This window comes from Solanum tuberosum, unplaced genomic scaffold (assembly GCF_000226075.1).
Source record: "Solanum tuberosum cultivar DM 1-3 516 R44 unplaced genomic scaffold, SolTub_3.0 scf00732, whole genome shotgun sequence".
Classification (NCBI taxonomy): domain Eukaryota; kingdom Viridiplantae; phylum Streptophyta; class Magnoliopsida; order Solanales; family Solanaceae; genus Solanum; species Solanum tuberosum.
In genome coordinates, this window is record NW_006239647.1 from 108603 (window position 1) to 127011 (window position 18409).

Below are 18409 nucleotides of genomic sequence, written 5' to 3' on the forward strand. Positions count from 1 at the left end.
TTATTATTTTTTTGAAAGGGTGAGGGGGGGCTGATGGGGAGAGGGGGGTAAAAAAAATAAAAAATTAAAATTAGAAATATCTTTCAAAAACAACTTTTAATATTATTTTTTTTGGGGGTGGTGGTAGGGGCTGGGGGTAGGAGTGAGGGTGAGGTAAAAAAATTGAAGTTAAAAACAATTTTTAAAAACAAGCTTTAAATTTTATTTTATTTTTTGGAGGGTGGTTGGGGGCTGGTTTGAGGGTATGGACAAAATAAATTGATTTTTTCAACAAAAAAAATTGTAATTTTGAAGTTGGAAGAGAATTTTGGAAAATGTTTTCCTTAAATTTTGAAGGGAAGTCATTTTCCTTAAATTTGAGGAAATGAGTTGATTTGGAAAACATTTAACCCAACTAAACATGAGAAAATTGGAAAATATTTTCCAGAAAATGTTTTCCTTCCTACCAAACACACCCTTAATGACTATCTTTTTAAGGTATTTTTAATATTATTTTTAAAATGCCTAAGAAAGATAGTCATATTGTATTTTTGTTTTACATAGAGTTTTACATTTTTTGCTAATAAGAAGACATAAATTAGGCATTTAACCTTTTACGAATTAAAAAAAAGGTGAAAATTGTGTGCTTTGATGATTCAGTCAGAAAAGATGATGGAATAGATGATAGTGGCTATGATACGAGATCATCAAAACAAGCAAAAAAAAAAAAAGGTGATTGATAGTGTGATAATTTGATCCAAAGAATGAGAAGGATGATCAGATCGCTAAGGTGGCTAGCAGATAAAAATAATATTTTAAAATGAGACAACAATTAATAATAGTTGAATATGTATTTTGCATGAAACTTCAATCTTTTAATAAGGACAAGATTTAAATTAGACGTTTATGAATTAAAAAAAAGTGAACATTATGTGATTTTACAAGTTCTGAAATGTGTTTAGTATGAGCACACAATGTTATATATGTCCAATACATGTTTTCTTTTTTGATGACAAGGGAAACCCACAGCCGCTACCCTTTGAATGCGCACAGGATAAAATCCCCGCTCCTATGCAATAGCTCGCAAACCACATAGAGGAGGTAACCCGCACTAGACAAGCTCGGTGCGACGAGCTCAACCCAGAAGACAAACCCCTTGCTTTCGCTGGCAAGGGGTTTCGAACTTCAAGCAAAGATATAGTGTGAAATATTATGATTTTTTGGATGTTACATTTATAATAAATTCTTTGTAATGTACGTGTAAGTCACGTGTTTGATGATGAATTATGACTCATTTTTATGTGACTCAATCTTGAGAATGACACCTTATTTTTGTTGGAAATATGTATCTTGAATATTACATTGCGTAATCATATTAACATTGTCGGTTACATGTGAAAGAACATGTTTTTTTACTTCTTTCCAACTCATAAGAGACTAAAAAGTTACAACTTGTGTTTTCTCATTGGAGAAATATGTGAAGTTTTATGTGAAACAAATATTTAGTATCAATGGTAGGATAGTATTAATGGTAGGAAGGAGGGGGGTGTTGGGTTAATTGGTAGACTTTTGGTATTTGCAAGGTAGTAAAACTTTACTAACAAATTCACAGAAAAGGAAAAGAAGAACAGGGCTGTAAAAGAAAAAAATAGAATAAAGAAAAAGAATACTCTTTGAAATATATTACGTGGCAAGGAGCGTGCATTCACTACCTAACACAAGTTTGGGTGTGACATTTTAAAGGGCTATATATTCCACTTTTAAAATATCTAGGAGGAGCTAGTAAGATTCTCGTGAAGTTAAAGTGTATAGTTAACTTCAGAACCATCACTCATATACTGGTGTCATGCACTCAAGAGTGTGGACGAAATCGCAGCGAATATCACAGAAGACAAGGAAGCTAGGTTGTTTATATTTATCTTAGTTTTGGAGGGCAAAGTTACTCAATGAATGTACTGATTAGAAAATGTAGGTACCTAATAAAGTCAAAGTGGTGTGAGCATGCTAGTTTAGACACCACAACTATTGGAAAGATGAAAGAAATAAATATCATCCTAACATTTCAAGTATCACTGAGAGTTGAAATCCAAAAATGTTCTGTAATCCAATGTCTAAGTAACAATATACAGTTCTATTTACACATACTATGGTGCAGTGTAGTACAATGTGAGAACTAAAAAGTGAAATTTCCTCTCCTACCAGTGTAAGCATAAATCTGAATCTGCTTCTCGGAAGGGCCAAGTGTTGTACAAATAACTCGGGGTGCGACATAAAAGAGCCAAACTCAAAGCTGGCAGCACTTCCAAACTGCTAGCCATCTGCCAATTTCGTACTTAGCAGCTGCATTTTTAGGTCAGACCAACTATTGGAACCTTGGGAAGTTGTTTCAACAATTTGATAAGCTCATACGTCCTTATATCTCGACCAGAATGGAGGCAAATGTCAAGTGGGGTTAGACCATCCTGCAACATAACAATGTTCTTTTCTCAAATTGAAACAAAGGCCATGAGATATTAAAAGAAAAGAAAGAAACTAGATCTAAAACCATACATACAAGAATATATATCATCTCGATTTGCCTACATTCTAAAACAGCAAATAGGACGTATACATTCTAGATATGAATCAAAGCTATGAGATCTGAAGAAGCAAAAGCATTAAAACATAAGAGTTCAAAATGATTAAGCAGAAATAGAATTTACCCTGTTCTTTAGAGTCTTGTCAGCTCCCTTGATTAACAAAAGTCTCACTATATCGGTTCTACGGGATTGAACAGCTAGATGCAAAGGTGTCCATCCATCCTGAAAGAGAAAGTCATTCAATGTTCATAAATCTATACTGGAGCACATATGAGTACACCAAAAAAATGTATTTCAAGATGACATTAAAGAATTTAATTAGCCGTACATGATCTTGGAGGTTTATATCAACATTATACAAGAGAAGGATTTTTATCATGTGAGTGGATGCCGTTCGAACAGCATAGTGCATCAAGGTGGCTCCATCCTGTAATAAATCAAGAAGATTATTAAACTAATAACAAGCCGCAACACTGGTTATCCAAAAGTTCATATACAACGAAAATCATATAGCTGATTCTTATGGTTGACAACAAAGCTAAGACTGAAATGTAGTTCAGTAAGGACAGATAGGACAATGATGGGAGAAGAGAACAAAAGGACACTTGATATGTGGTTTAGTATGAGACAGAGTCTCGGTCAAGGGGAGAGAAGAAAAACAAAAGGATAACTCAATCTGAATTGACACGGGAATAATGGTTACATGGATGTTAATGAAAAAGAACCAACATGAATCTAAATTGTGAAGCATTTGTAGAAGGTTGTGCTCACTTTGTCACGTATAAGTGGATTTGCAGATTCTCTTAAAAGAAAGTTAAAAATAGCCTGCTTCTTGCCAAGAATTGCTTTATGGATAGCTGTCAATCCATCCTGTAAAAAAAAAAAAAAAAAAAAAAAAAAAAACAACAACTCAATAGGAGCTAGAAAAAGAAGACACTGCTTGCATAGCTATAAAATTATTTGGTATATAATTAAAAATATATTAATAAGCAACAAATATGGCAGAACATAAAGGACCATTCTACTGGTACATGTCACTCATTTTGTACCTTATCTGGAACATTAATATCAACAACATGCTTCAACAAAGAGGTGAGAAGGTAAAACTCTCCTGAGGCAGCTAAAGTATGTAGAGGCTGCCATTTTTCCTGCAAGGTTTTGGTAGAATTCAGGAATCAATCTAAACCATCTATAATAAGAGGATTACTTGCACAAAGTGCATTGAAGATTGAAACAAGCTTGCACAGGAACAAAAATGTAGAAATAGAACAGCATAAAATGATCAGCTTCAACACAATGCGTAAGTGAGAATAGCCAATATAGGAGAAAACATATAAATACATTTCACTAACACCAATATATAAGCGAACACATAAGGCAGGAACTTACAGAGGTAGCAGGCACCAGATCAGGATGCCGCTTGTTTAATAGGAACTTTTCCTCTGTAGTGAACAGCTTACGAGGACCTACACAGATTAGTATACCAAAAACGTTGAGTTCTGAATGATGCCCTAAAGAGGGAACAAATAAAATCTCAATTATATGACCAAAAAGTCATATTAGCCTGTGGAAAAGAGTTTGAAATATAAGGATTACACTACTACTGAATTTGTCCAATTCAATGACAGGGGAAAAACATATAATATGCACGCAAATCCAGTTAGCACGACAAATAGTGGACACCAGTAAATAAATACTAGCCTAAAGCAATATAAGCTTGACAGGAATTTCATCTTAAATTTGGAAACAAAAATAGACCAATGTAGATAGAGGAACTTCTTCAAAAATAGCGTTCCTTAAAACTTCTCCAGGCTGAACGTTGAGAAGTCAGGAGATTATGATATAACAGGGACCTTAATTAAGCAGATTTGCATCTTGTCCAAAATCTTTTTTCTTTTCTGATAGTTGCTAAATTCCATTCAAGTAATGGGCATGGAAAAAAATGCTACAAGTATGAGATAACAGCTTCAAGCGAGCCATAGACATCTACTTTAGTACTTCTGGATCAATTCATCCATATGTTTTTATCTTTTAGAAACATCAATATACTTCGACATATTGGCAGGCAAATAGCTTCTAGTGTTTCAAGATTTAACAGTTTCAAACTCCCAACTGAATGTGGTAATAGATGCTTATATCACCACTGGCAAACAATATATACGTGTACTAATAACATACCAGAAGAAAGGAATAGGTTTAACCTTATTCTATATGCTATGATAAAACGCACGAATCAAGCGTTAGGGCCTTCATGAATATTCAGCATCGACATTTATCTTTGCACTTCTGACATACTTTAAAAGTCTAAGTCAACAATGCCAAATTGGAAAGAATCAACTCAACTTAGTCAACAGTGACCCAAGAACAAACTCAATAGTTTAAAAATCAAAACTCAACTTAGATTAGTTATCAGATGCTTTACTAGGCTACCCTTCGGGGTGGCCTAGTGGTTTGGGATTGGGACTTCCATGTTGGAGGTCTCAAGTTCGAAACCCCTTGCCAGCAAAAGCAAGGGGTTTGCCTTCTGGGTTGAGCTCGTAGCATCGGGCTTGCCTAGTGCGGGTTACCTCTCCTATGTGGCTTGCAAGCTATTACATAGGAGCAGGGTAAAGTTTAACTTTACCCTGTGCGCACCCAAAGGGTAGCGGCTGCGGATTTCCCTTGTCATCAAAAAAAAAAAAAAAAGATGCTTTACCAGGTTAGTCTGTAACGCTGGAATTGTTTATTACTAACATTATCTCAATCTAAAACAAGTATATACTATAACATTTTCGTCCAAAAGGTTAATTGCCTTAAAACGCTGACAGGTAAACTATCTTAACTCAGCCCTCTCTTAATCCAATGGAATAGCCTGAGTTCAATACTTCTCCATCTTGTTTTACATGATACTATTATTTGGAGAGTCAAACTGTTCTTTCAACAACTCCCAGTCGACTCTTTGGTTCAACACAGAGGAGCCCGAGTTTGGTATTCCTTTATCCCATTTTATATAACACTATTTGGAGAATCAAAACATTCTTTGACAACCTAAATGTACTTTAAGTATCAAAACTGATTTTTTTAGTAAATATTATGTAGTTGCAGAAATGTACACATTATTTCCTAAAAATTGTGAAATGCATGTCCAAATTGGAACCAGAAAGTACATGTTTTTAGTACTAAAATGAGTTTATGGTAAAAAACACACCTACAGTATTCCATTATTTCGAGTTTCATACCTAAACTATTAGGCATGTGAGTTTCCTACCTGAACTATCACCATCGTTCCGGTAGGAGAAGAGAACAATTCATAGTTGAGGTGTCTTTTGATAAATAGTTGGTGATAGTTCACGTAGGAAACTCACTTGCACACCTTAAAATTCAGGTATGGAACTCAAAAAGACAGGAACTTCAGGTGTGGTTTTGACCCTTTCACTCCACTAAAACTATGCATAACAGATTCCTCCAAGACTTCCACAAATTCAACCTACCCAAACATAAAGAAAACCATACCTTCAGGGCTTTTAGCCGCATTGGCCTCATAAATCCCACTGTTGAAGAACTCCTTAATATCTTCTAATCCACCACCATAAACCGCTGATCTAGGATCTCTCGGCAATACCCTTTCACTTGAAACCCTCAATACGGAATTCTCCTCTTCACTTTCACTCAATTCAGCATCACTCTTCTTCTTCTTCTTCTCATTCTTATCCCTTTTAACCTTTAAAAAATCTGGGTTTTCAAGCACAAGCGGCTTCAATTGCTTCAACTTTTCTTCTCTCGCTTTCAAATAATCCTCAATACTACTGCCTCTAGCATTACTGTTACTACCAATTGGCATTAACTCTAGCCTCCTCCTCTCTGCACGTTGCCCAAACTCCAATTGCTGTGAAAGCTTACGCCTTTCCTTCTTAGTAATGTTAATTTCCCTCTGAACTTCAACCCACTCTTCAGGAATTAAATTCTCGGATTGAATTTCTGCTGATTTCTTCTTATTGTTGTTTTGTGGCTTATTTTGGTTGTTGTCGGATTTTTGAACAAAAGGGTCGTCGAAAATTCCTTCTTCAAACACTATGCAGTCTCCGATTACGTGTTCTTCGTCTTCGAGGGGGAAGTGGGGTTGCTGCGAGTTGTTTTGAAGGGAGAAATTGAGAGAATGAGGAGGAATTTGGGAGCGAAAAGTGTTTTTGGGAAATGAAGGAGGTAAGTTGAGGAATTGAAGTTTGTATAGAGGAAATGGAGTGAAGTTTGGGATTCGAGGGTTTAGGATAGCTGTTGGTGACATGGTGAAGATAGAAACGAAGAAGACGAAGCTGGATTTTGCTCTTTAAACTAGCTCATACTTATTCGGAATAGATTTTAAGTAAAATTAAGCTAAAAGATTTAACAATATGAAGCAAGAAAGTATAGATACTAAATAAATAATAAAAGAGTGCTTTTTTTTTTTTTACCCTCCCTAGGAGCTCCCACCCTTTTGCTCCTTGGTGATTCGAACTCGCAACTTTCGAGTTGAAAGTGAGGCGTGCTTACCATCCTCCCACCCTTTTTGCTCCCTTGGTGACTCGAACTCGCAACCTTCAGATTGGAGCAACTCCCCCTCGTCTTAAAATAGTGCTTTATTATTCTTCAAATAAATATTTTCAAGTATATTTAAAATATGACTTCTCAAATCTCATCTCTATTTATAGGAATTATAGAGCAGAATTATAACACAAGGTTAGCAAACCTCATATGCCAAAAAAGGCTTCATTCCTTTTCCCAACTTCATTCTCTTCTCATTTGTTTGGGTGAACTTTTGTTTCCTACAAAATGAAAATTGCACTGCCAGAAGGAGGAAGTTGCTAAGATGTTGAAATTAGCAAACTATATAGTTTTTAATAATTTCAAGGGCTTCTTACCAAACCTTACTGGTCAGCTAATTAAATAAAACTAATAAATTACATAAAACAAAAAACATATGTAACATACATTAATTAAATAACTTTATTGATCATTTGATTAAATAAGTTTGAATATAGCTAATTCTTTAATCAGAAAATTAGTTAAAAGAGAAAATGTCAATCTTACAAAAAAATTAATGATAAATAGCAATGAGAGAAGTGTCACATTGCCCTATTTATGCATAACTTTATAATAAATATATAGATGGTGCAAATAATAATGGAAGAAATTGTGACCGTATAAGGGTGATCTTGAAGTTTTGATCCTTTTGTCTAACCGGGAGAAAGGGTCAAAATTACCCTCAATTTTTATTCATTACTCCAACACAGGGTATCTTGAACATATCATTCCCAAGGAATAAGGGGAACAAGAAAAAACACCCCTTGCCAAAGTTCTACAACAAGTTGTGTCATACACTTCAACAACCTGGCTCGTGAAAATTTCCCTAATTTTGGTCATTCGTGCAAATCATTTCTTCTAACTAACATACTGATTCCCTCTTGAAACAAAGCAAACTATGATACAAGAATCACAAATTTTCAATTAAAGTTCCATCAAATCAGCAGCAGAACTATATTTCCCAGGGTTTGTAATTTCATTTTGTTCGCTACTTAAACCTTGTTGCAAACTAAGGTACAATAAGGAAGTCAGCTAGAGATAAGCACAATACATAAAACACACCAGCCTAGACAAACCACACTATCAAGATTCTTGAAGCAGTTTTCCATTGCCATTGGGGATTACGCCTTGACAAAGTCCTATCTGGGACCACGAGGATAGCTCCTTTCATAAGGAGAATATGACCTAGAACGCTCCCTTCTTGACCTTCCCCCATAAGGCGAACGCCTAGGTGAATAATCTCGTCCACCTCTATATGGTGAATGCCTTGGAGATCTTCGGTACCCATAGTCCTCACGATCTCTATACCTGCCACGGTCTCCACGATCACCACGATAACCTATGAAGAAAGCAACCAGTAGTTAAGAACTTCCATGATTACACTGAATATGCCATACAAACTTGTATAATATTAGAAACACTCACCGTCATCCCTTGCGTTCTTAAGTCCTAGATAGTGACCAGGCGTAGGAGTCCTTCCACGTTTCCTCCGAGACTGAAAAATAGATATATGTCTCAAAATGGGAGATCTGAACAAAATGTACATTTACATCCCAAAGAAATGGGGTATCCAGATCAGACAATGAAATCCCTGTTGTAATAAAGAATGAACACAACATTCTCTCATATGGGCAAAGAAATCAGATTCATCTATTTTCCCTTCCATGCTTAGTGAATGAGTGGCACAAGCACTTGCTAATACCATTCAATTTGTGTAAACAGAGCAGCTTAGTTATTTTTACATGTTTTATCACAGGAAGAAGGATGGAAGATAGAAACCAATGCCAGGTATCCAATACCATAAAAGCCTGATTAGATTGTTGATAATGACCGTTGATTAGTTGAGAGTTGAAAGAAATTGCTGAAGTAGTATAGTTGTTGGCAATATAGTTGCTATGTTTAGTTGATCAGATGCATGTGAAAAGCTGATTTAGCGAGCGATTGATCAAACTGAGTAATAATGTTGCAAGGGAAGAACTGATCATCTTTGATTGCTGCCAACAAAGCTGACGCAATGTCTTTCTGAATGTAGCCAGAAAACCTCCAAGTTAAGAAGACAGATATGCAATCAAATAGGAAACAAATGGGTTTACTACTCCATAGACAAGCTAACCTTTTCCACTGTGATGTAACGGCCTTCAAGAACCGACTGATTAAGGTGTTTAATGCAACGATTAGCATCCTCCATACTATCCATCGTTATAAAAGCAAAACCACGAGAAATCCGAGAACGCGGCTCCATGACAAGAAAAACTGATTTCACCTAGTCAACAAAATTTAAAGAAAATTCAGAAGAAACAAAAAAATCAATACAGGTATAATGGGAAGCTATTCTGGTAAAGATAACACCATAAATCAATCTGTTTGTTTACATATTGACCAGACTCTACTATGGATAAACCTGAAGAAAAATACAATACACGTGATTTTGGAGGGTAAAAACCTTGCTGTGAGCTAGGAAGAGCTGCAGGAGATGGAACTTGAGAAGAAATGAGAAAGTAACCTACTAATACATTAACTAAAAATAACCAACCTTCCCCTCCTTTGAGAAATGCTCCTCCAGGTCCCTTTCCGTGACCCTTGTAGACAAACCAGTCACATAAAGTGTGTTTCCCGGATTAGAAACTTCTTCCCTGAAATAAGTCATATAGGACGAGAAAAGCAGCTTCAAAACAAACCAATCAACACAACCCGAACATAATTCCGGGGAATATGCATGTATCACTACAATAATAAATACCAAGGCAAGGTTGTACCCAAGCCCCAAGGACACTGTCCTAATGATCAATAAAGTGGGTATTGGAAAAAAAACCACCAGAGACGAAAACACTAAACTGATTTCTTCCCATCTGCCTAGCGGGACGAGTTCCCATTAGCAAGTACTTAGTGGAATAGTTAAGGTGCTTGGACACCACTGTTAAAAAGAAAATGCTAAGGTAGAGTAAAGCTGAAGGTCCAACAAACCTTCCACGGCTTCTTGACCTTGATCTTTCCTTTGGCCTTGAATATGACCCAGGTGGAGATCTAGACCTTGATTTAGATCTAGATCTCGACTTTTCTTCCCAAGGAGAAGGAGAGCGTGAATACCTGGACATCCGAAAAATATAAGATCAAACAGTTTCAACAATAAACAAGATAAATGGCACAAAGCATATTGACATAAAACAACATATATCAAAGGGACCCCTCAAAGAATGAAATCATCTTTTTGCAGGTAAAATTTCATACATATCATAAAGCAGGAAAAAAATTTATATATTAAAATCCACGATTTTTTTTTTATATTAACGCAATGCTTGGAATACATTTAGAAAGTGTTCAGAATGAATCATAGAATTATACTTGGATAAGGAAATGACACTCCAAATAACAGCAGTATAGTTGGATAAATGTAAGTAACACTAGAGTTACTTAGGATTTGACCCCATACTTATAAATTATAATTGTGGAAAATACATAATTTGTGCTCAAAATATAAGTCTAGAAAAAATTACAATGTTAATAGTTAACATAAAAGTGGACTATCAAAGTATAAACTAAGAGAGTGGACAATTACAAATCTGAACTTTCCGGAGGAGTAGGATAGTTGTTCTATGATATTGATACTTAGAATGTCACATTCATTGAAAGAAATGGGATTGTCTTTTTTTATATGGCCTTGAACAATCCTTACATAATGAGCTAGCTTTTGCAATTAAATTAGGTCCAAGGTCCATTTTTTAATCATGGTAAAAGAGTCAACCCACCACCGGTACTGTGATTTTAAATGTTTGATCTTTAAGTTATGTCATCCATAAAATAATAACCAGTAGAGACTTATATCGCATCTTTGAGTTAACTCAGCCTATTACACTATTAGGCGTCAAAATCAACTTATGGGACTAAACAACAACAACAAATCATTGATGAGTGACATAAGGGTTAAGCACAAGTCATGGTTCGAATCTTTCGCACACAAAAACCTGATACTTAAGGGAGAAAGTTAGAGATCATACACAAAGTTTAGACCATGTACCAAATAGCTGTTGGGAATTCTTGGTTATCAAAAAATAGAGGTATGTTAACCAAGTTCAAAATCATAATTCATTTTCTGAATGAGCTGGAAAGAAACATTTCTAACTTACTCAAACTTAATGGCTGATTTTCTTACACCAAAATTTAAAATTGTACAAATACACTACAAAACCAACAAGTAGGGGACGACTATACGAATTCTGTTGTCTATGTAACTCCATTTAAGTCCCTCTCTGTCAAATACTCCCTCCGTCCAAATTTATGTGGCACTTTTCGAATTTTGAGATTCAAACAAGTCTATCTTTGACCGTAAATTTTTCACATATCTTTTAATTATTTTGAATTGCCAATTATTGTGACTTATATTACTTTTTACGTAATTAACAAATATATAAATTTCATTTCAAAAAATTGAAGACTCCACGCGCAAATTTCTGGTCAAACATAAATTGTTTGACTCTCGAAAAACAAAAAGTGCCACATAAATTGGACAGAGGGAGTACTATAAAAAATTAGTTTCACTAGCACCAGAAGTTCTCCACATTTTCTACTAATATATAAACTCCAACAAACATTAGACCTAAAACATAATCCTAACTAACTGCTATCACCTTTACAGACATTTTTCTTTCATTGTACCGTACTTTTCCTAGACTCCGAGAAATGTCTTATGGCAAAATTCTTTTATATACGATTTTAGGTTCTACCTTGTCCCCTGGGTTCCACAGCTATAAACCGCCAACTGGTGCATCAGGAGGTCAGTAAGGATATGATCAATCATCTAAAGTGCCAGTCCCCCATCTTATCTTCTACGCGTGTTACTACTAACTAGCACATTCTGTAGAGTATGATTATTTTCAATCTTGTATCACTGCATATCCATCTCAGCATTCATTACGACACTCACCTTGTGGATATGTTAGAATTTCAGAGGCCTAACATCCACTCCTACATTGTTGGTCTTACAACCATTCTATAGAACTTGCCTTCACTATGGTAAGCATATGAACAAAACATTGAGAAAGTGCAATTAAGTGACATATATAAAGTAAAGCATATGAAGTAAGACACTTTTCTTGAGCCGAGGGTCTATCTTTGGCAATTTCTCTAACCCGCATACACCCCACTCTAACTAGACCCCACTTGTGGAATTACACTGGACATGTTGTTGTTATGGTTGTATTGTATAAGAAGTAAAGTTTGTGAATTGGCTGTCTGAATGCATGTTTTCTTAGTCCAACTTTTTTCTTCAAAGTAGGTAAATATTTAAGTCAAAATTGATAGCATAATCATACAATAGCTTATTCAAATGGTCCCAGCTGCATATATCCTACTCTATAGCACATAACCAACGAGATCTATGGAGCATAAACAAGTTAACCTAAAACAATCAAACATGAAGGACTTGCCAAAAACCGTAACTACAACAAAGAGATGCAAGTAGCAATTTTTAAGAGAAAGATGGTTCAATAAATACAAAAATCAAATATAGAATTGGCGAAAGAAACAAAGACGAACCTTTGGCGAGGAGAATCAGCCTGCAAAGAATTCGAAAATAAGATCAATTGGCGAAAATCAGAGGAAAAAGGATCAAAGCATTTGCAGGTAAGAAGAGAGGGAGCTCACCATTTCCCAGGATACGAGAAAACCCTAAATCGAAGGGAACGATTTTGCTGCAAGACGCTTCTTTGGGGGAAAGTGAAGTGCTGTGATGTGATTAGGGGTGCGCATCGGTCGGTTCGGTTCGGTTTTAGGTGTTATCGGTTCGGTTTATCAGTTTTCGGTTTGTAAATACGTCAAACCGATAACCAAACCAATAACATATTTCTTATCGGTTTTTGGTTAATCGGTTTATGGTACTTAACGGTTCGGTTTTCGATTTAACCAATAAGAAAATACTCATATATATTATATACACGATAAGAAATTTTTTAAATAAATCATATGATTTTTCCAGCATTTGGCATGAAAGTAATAATCATAAAAGTAACAATCATTTTTCTTGCAAGTTTAGACACTAGACACATTCAAAGGAAAAAGTGTGAAAGTAACAATCGTTTAACCATTAACAATAAGACTAGTAAATTTAGTATAGTCTTATTGGGTTATCGGTTTAACCATTAGCAAAAATCATAAAATCGGAAACCGAACCAATAACCCAATTAAATATTTTGCAAAACCGTTTAAAAACCGTTAGCCCAATAACCCAACATCAATAAACCAATAGTGTTTTTTTCGGTTCGGTTTATTGGTTAAATCGGTTTTTGCACACCCCTAGTTATAGGAGAATCAACCTCATCCACTACACGACATCATTTGGTGCTGAAACTGTAATAGAGTTGAGTTGGTATCATGTGATGGGAAAGGGCATAGATTTCCTCTTACGCCTTGTTTGGATGGATGGTTAATATAATGTTTGTTTTGATTGTTACTTAAATTTAAATTTTATCATATCCTATTTGTTTAAAGGGAAAAAGATAAATATATCTCCGAATTATCGCAAATGGTATGTAGATACCTTTGTCATACTTTTGGGACATTGGTGCCCCTGTCGTCCAAAAACTAGACCATATATACTCTTTATACTAACAGACATATACCGGTCATAATCTTATCCACCGACTCGACATTTATTAAATATTGAATCGATGAATAAGATTGTGTCACGTGTCCCTATTTAGTCTTCCGTTAGAGTGAAGGCATATATGCTCTAGTTTTTGGACGACAGGGGTACCAATGTCCCAAAAGTATGACGGAGGGTATCTGCATACCATTTACGATAGTTCGAGGGTATATTTATCATTTTTCCCTTGTTTAAATCTATCATTAGATAAAGAGCCCATTTTATGTAAAAAAATAATTTGATGTGATTGCATCGTTATCTTAATATTTTCTTCTTATTTTGTCTTTATTTGTTATTTAATGTAATTATATATCTTTTTTATCATATATTTAAAATGTAGCTCTATCCGTAGCCTACTTTTTAATATGTTTATCATTTAAATTATAGATGTGTTACATTTTGTAAGACGGAGAACAATACAATCTATTCAAATATTGTGTTCATTATAACACTATAGGACGATACAATACAATACATTATAAAATAATACATAAAAACCATCCAACACAGTGTTAACTTGTCCCAAAAAATTGAAGGAAAAACATCCATAACATTTGCTTACCACCTTCCTGGCCTAACTTTATTCGCTATTTAGGCACGACTAAACTGTGGCTAATTAACACTATTGAAAAATAAATAAATTATTACATATTTTTTTATAGAAAAAAGGGTCTGAAAAATACACTAATTTTGGTCGAAATTATTGTTACGATACCAAATTTTATGAAAGACCTTTTACCCCTACACTATTTAATAGTGTATTTTAAAGGTATATATTTGCTCACGTAGACACGTTACTATTTATAATGATGCAATTTTTATGATGTCCACCTGGGCACATATATACCTTTAAAATAACTATTAAATAGTGCAGGGGTAAAAGGTCATTTCCAAAGTTCGGTATTATTACAGCAATTTCAGTCAAAGTTCAAACCTTTTTCCCTTTTTTTATTGCTCTTTTTTTTTAAAACAAAGAGATCTACCCCATTAGAGTCTTAGGCCTTATTTGTTTTGCAATTAATAAAGGTTTGAATCTGAATGGTTCAGACATTCGAGTGTTTATTTTTCTTAAATAAATCATTTTATGAGTCTGAAAGAATCTATTTCAGACAGATTTATGAGAGACTCTTATTTTTATTCAGATTTTTTTTAAAACGCTAATTTATTTTCTTGTAAAGCTCAAATATCATTAATATTTTTTCTATATATACGCTTGTCCCCTCTCTCTCCATTATCAGTGTTTGCCAACTCTCTTTAAACGAGTGTTGACTTTTTTTCCTCTTTAACATGTTAGTTTTCAAAGCTTTTTATAAGTACTTTGTTTATTACTTATAAAAAATTTTGAAAACTAACATGTTCAAGAGGAAAAAAATTCAACACTCGTTTGAAAGAGAGTAGGCAGACGATGATAATGGAAAGGGGGGGGGGGGGAGGGGGGAGAGGGCAAGCATAAATGTAGAGAAAAAAAAAACCATACATATATTATATCATATATGTATATAAACTTTTCCCCAAGCGTAACACTATCTAATTTTATATGAGTACATATTTTTCATTGAAAATTTACATTATTTGCATTCTTACTTCATCATATCAGCGTATATCCTACCTCTCCACACTACACTTGTAGAAATATATTGAGTATGTTATAATTATTTAATTTAGGAAAAATTACATAAGTGAAGGTCTTTTATTTAATAATTACCGTTTTTAAGTATACTTTTAATTTATTACCATTTTTGTCAACTTTTAGCAATAGTTACTTAAAACAATTTTAAAACAAATTTGTTCCTTTTCATGTAATTTTTAAACTAAGCAAAAAAGTGTTGCCCATTCGCTCATATCCTCTCTCTCTTTTCTTTCTACTCTTCTGTCCGAAAATTTTAGGATTTTGTTGTTCTTTCTTCCCCATTTTTCAGCACATAATTCTAATGGAAGAAGAAGGAGGAACACGAAAATCGCCTAGAAGAAGTTCGCGGATACTTAGTGATGTTGGTACTTCGAATCAAAAAGTTTATAGAAGGAGTCGAATGAGGGGTCAAGTTTCATCTCCTACTGATGAAGTTAATGACTGTCCCAATTTTAGTTTGGGAATCTCACAAGTATCGGGTGAGCAAAACAAGGGTGAGCAGAACAAGGAGCAGAACAAGGAGGAGAAGAACAAGAAGCAGAACAAAGGTAAAAAAACGAGTTAAAGAGGTGAACAATGTGAAGAAATCGAAAAAAAGATGCGTTGATTTAGCATCTACGTCGAAGAAAATCGTGGACTGTGATGACGATTTTGAGGATTTACCTCCTCAATTTCAGTAAAAAAAAATGAAAAATAAAGAGGGGAAAGAGAAGAAGAAGCCAGTGAAGGATGCAAAAACACGAAATCAATTGCCCAAAAATGTCATTCTACCAGAGAGTAGATATCCAGTATGTGATTGTATTTTGAATCTATTTCTATGTGTTTTTCCTAGTTAGTTGTTGTTTTAGGAATGATTGTATACTGATTACTGCCTTGATTTTGAGATGTAGTATGTGGAATTCATCTTTAATTCAACTTTAGTATATAGTAATACAGTTTTTTTTAAACACTCAAATATGAATGTGAGATATCAAGTTAGGATGCATAGTGTTGCAGTGCTAGCTATTAGTAGCTTTATATCTCAGGTTTAAGGGATTGTCATCTGAAGAAATGGCAGGAAGTGAATAGAGCAGGTTTTGCATTTGTTTGATTAATAGGGTCACCTAAATAAAGGGGAGGGATAAATAGGATTCTGAGTGCTGACCCTAACTAGTTTGGGATTGAGTGTCCTAGTGTCTTGAATACTCTTCCAATGAAGAGCAGTGCTATAGCAGGAAGCTAGCAGTCACTTTGAATTTGACATTTATGTTTTACTTAATTGCAAAATATCTCCTCTTTGTCCATTGTTTTGTCTAGAATTAGTGGGAGCTTGTCAAATAGCTGGTAACACTTGTTCGTGTGAAAAGATGTGTAAATGAGAGGACACATCATATATTTTGGAGTAACATTGTTTCATGTTCTATCTGATCTTTTCTCCCGCACTCGAATGTTTTGTTCCAATGGATAAAGTGGAAATGTAGGTTTAAATTGCTTTGGAAGTTGGTTTTTCGATATAAAATAGAGCTTTAAGTGTATGACAACTAGATCATTGTTTAGGCTGCTTGTGTTGAAGTTGATAAGTTCTGGGTTTGGATTTTGGAACCAGAAGTGGTCATCGGTGTAATTCATCTTTAATTCAACTGATTACTACCTTGCTTTGATACATAGTATGTGAAATTCATCTTTAATTCAACTTTAGTATGTAGTAATGTAATTTTTTTTAAACACTCAAATATGAATGTGAGATATCAAGTTAGGATGCATAGTGTTGTTGCAATGCTAGCTAGTTTGAGATTGAGTCCTGCTGTCTTGAATCTATTAGTAGCTTTATATCTCCCGTTTAAGGGATTGTCATCTGAAGAAATGGCAGGAAGTGAATAGAGTAGGTTTTGCATTTGTTTGATTAATAGGGTCACCTAAATAAAGGGGAGGGATAAATAGGATTCTGAGTGCTGACCCTAACTAGTTTGGGATTGAGTGTCCTAGTGTCTTGATATATTAGGAGGTTATATATCGGGCTCATAATGTTCTTCTTAAAAAGTGGCAGAAAGCAATATGAGCAAATGTTTCATCATATATTTGAAGGAGGCGGGGTGTGTGGGAATCATGTACATGACTATTTCAATACTCTTCCAATGAAGAGCAGTGCTATAGCAGGAAGCTAGCGGTCACTTTGAATTTGACATTTATGTTTTACTTAATTGCAAAATATCTCCTCTTTGTCCATTGTTTTGTCTAGAATTAGTGGGAGCTTGTCAAATAGCTGGTAACACTTGTTCGTGTTAATTTGGAAAACAGATGGAAAAGATGTGTAAATGAGAGGACACATCATATATTTTTGGAGTAACATTGTTCCATGTTCTATCTGATCTTTTCTCCCGCACTCGAATGTTTTGTTCCAATGGATAAAGTGGAAATGTAGGTTTAAATTGCTTTGGAAGTTGGTTTTTCGATATAAAATAGAGCTTTAAGTGTATGACAACTAGATCATTGTTTAGGCTGCTTGTGTTGAAGTTGATAAGTTCTGGGTCTGGATTTGGAACCAAAAATGGTCATCGGTGTAATTCATCTTTAATTCAACTGATTACTACCTTGCTTTGATACATAGTATGTGAAATTCATCTTTAATTCAACTTTAGTATGTAGTAACACATTTTTAATTCATGTTTAATACATATGCAGGATCGTAAATTCTGGAAACATCCGGATGTTGTGTATATTTTGAGTAGGTGGTCATCTTACACTAATCATAGTGTCATCGACCAAATCAAACTATCTTTATCTGATAAACAACTTGAGTTGTTCAGGAATACATGTTTTGGTTACTTTCTTGACCTTCCAAAAGCGAGCACACAACTACAAGTTATTCATTGCCTTATAAATAGAGAGTTAAAACACACACCGGATGATGTGTTTGCTATTGAAATAAATAACAAAAAATTGTATTTTGGTCTTAGAGAATTTGGAATAGTTACCGGTATAAATTGTGTTAGTGATTGCACTCCTATCAATGTTTCTGATTCTAAATGTAGTTTGTTGAGTAGTTATTTTTCGGAAAAAATCACT

General features: G+C 34.6%; 1 protein-coding gene, 1 non-coding gene and 1 pseudogene across 3 annotated transcripts; all 3 read right to left on the reverse strand.

Moving 5' to 3' along the window:
• Positions 1-2015: 2015 nt before the first annotated feature.
• On the reverse strand, positions 2016-6906 carry LOC102592797 (ankyrin repeat domain-containing protein, chloroplastic). Its single transcript, XM_006367103.2, has 7 exons — positions 6051-6906; positions 3948-4024; positions 3608-3706; positions 3330-3428; positions 2887-2985; positions 2682-2780; positions 2016-2441 (listed from the first exon to the last, which is right to left on the reverse strand). Exons 1-7 carry the CDS (start codon positions 6820-6822, stop codon positions 2328-2330), a joined length of 1359 nt encoding a protein of 452 aa, XP_006367165.1. The 5' UTR covers positions 6823-6906; the 3' UTR covers positions 2016-2327.
• A 1090-nt stretch (positions 6907-7996) lies between these two features.
• LOC102593134 (serine/arginine-rich splicing factor SR45a-like) lies at positions 7997-13707 on the reverse strand (annotated as a pseudogene). The gene is made up of 8 exons (XR_001472445.1): positions 13630-13707; positions 12738-12761; positions 12630-12649; positions 10062-10184; positions 9631-9730; positions 9211-9360; positions 8523-8592; positions 7997-8436 (listed from the first exon to the last, which is right to left on the reverse strand). The product of XR_001472445.1 is annotated as a serine/arginine-rich splicing factor SR45a-like (transcript).
• A 736-nt stretch (positions 13708-14443) lies between these two features.
• MIR7984B (microRNA MIR7984b) lies at positions 14444-14638 on the reverse strand. Its single transcript, NR_127151.1, has one exon. It is a non-coding gene; the product is annotated as a microRNA MIR7984b (primary transcript).
• Positions 14639-18409: the final 3771 nt, after the last annotated feature.

Excerpts from the sequence above, each read along its gene's own strand:
- LOC102592797 (XM_006367103.2), bottom strand. The coding sequence starts at position 6,822 with ATGTCACCAACAGCTATCCTAAACCCTCGAATCCCAAACTTCACTCCA. Across the intron at positions 3,429-3,607 it reads ATATTAATGTTCCAGATAAG|GATGGATTGACAGCTATCCA; the intron begins GTACAAAATGAG and ends TTTTTTTTACAG. Across the intron at positions 2,442-2,681 it reads ACAAGACTCTAAAGAACAGG|GATGGTCTAACCCCACTTGA; the intron begins GTAAATTCTATT and ends GTTATGTTGCAG.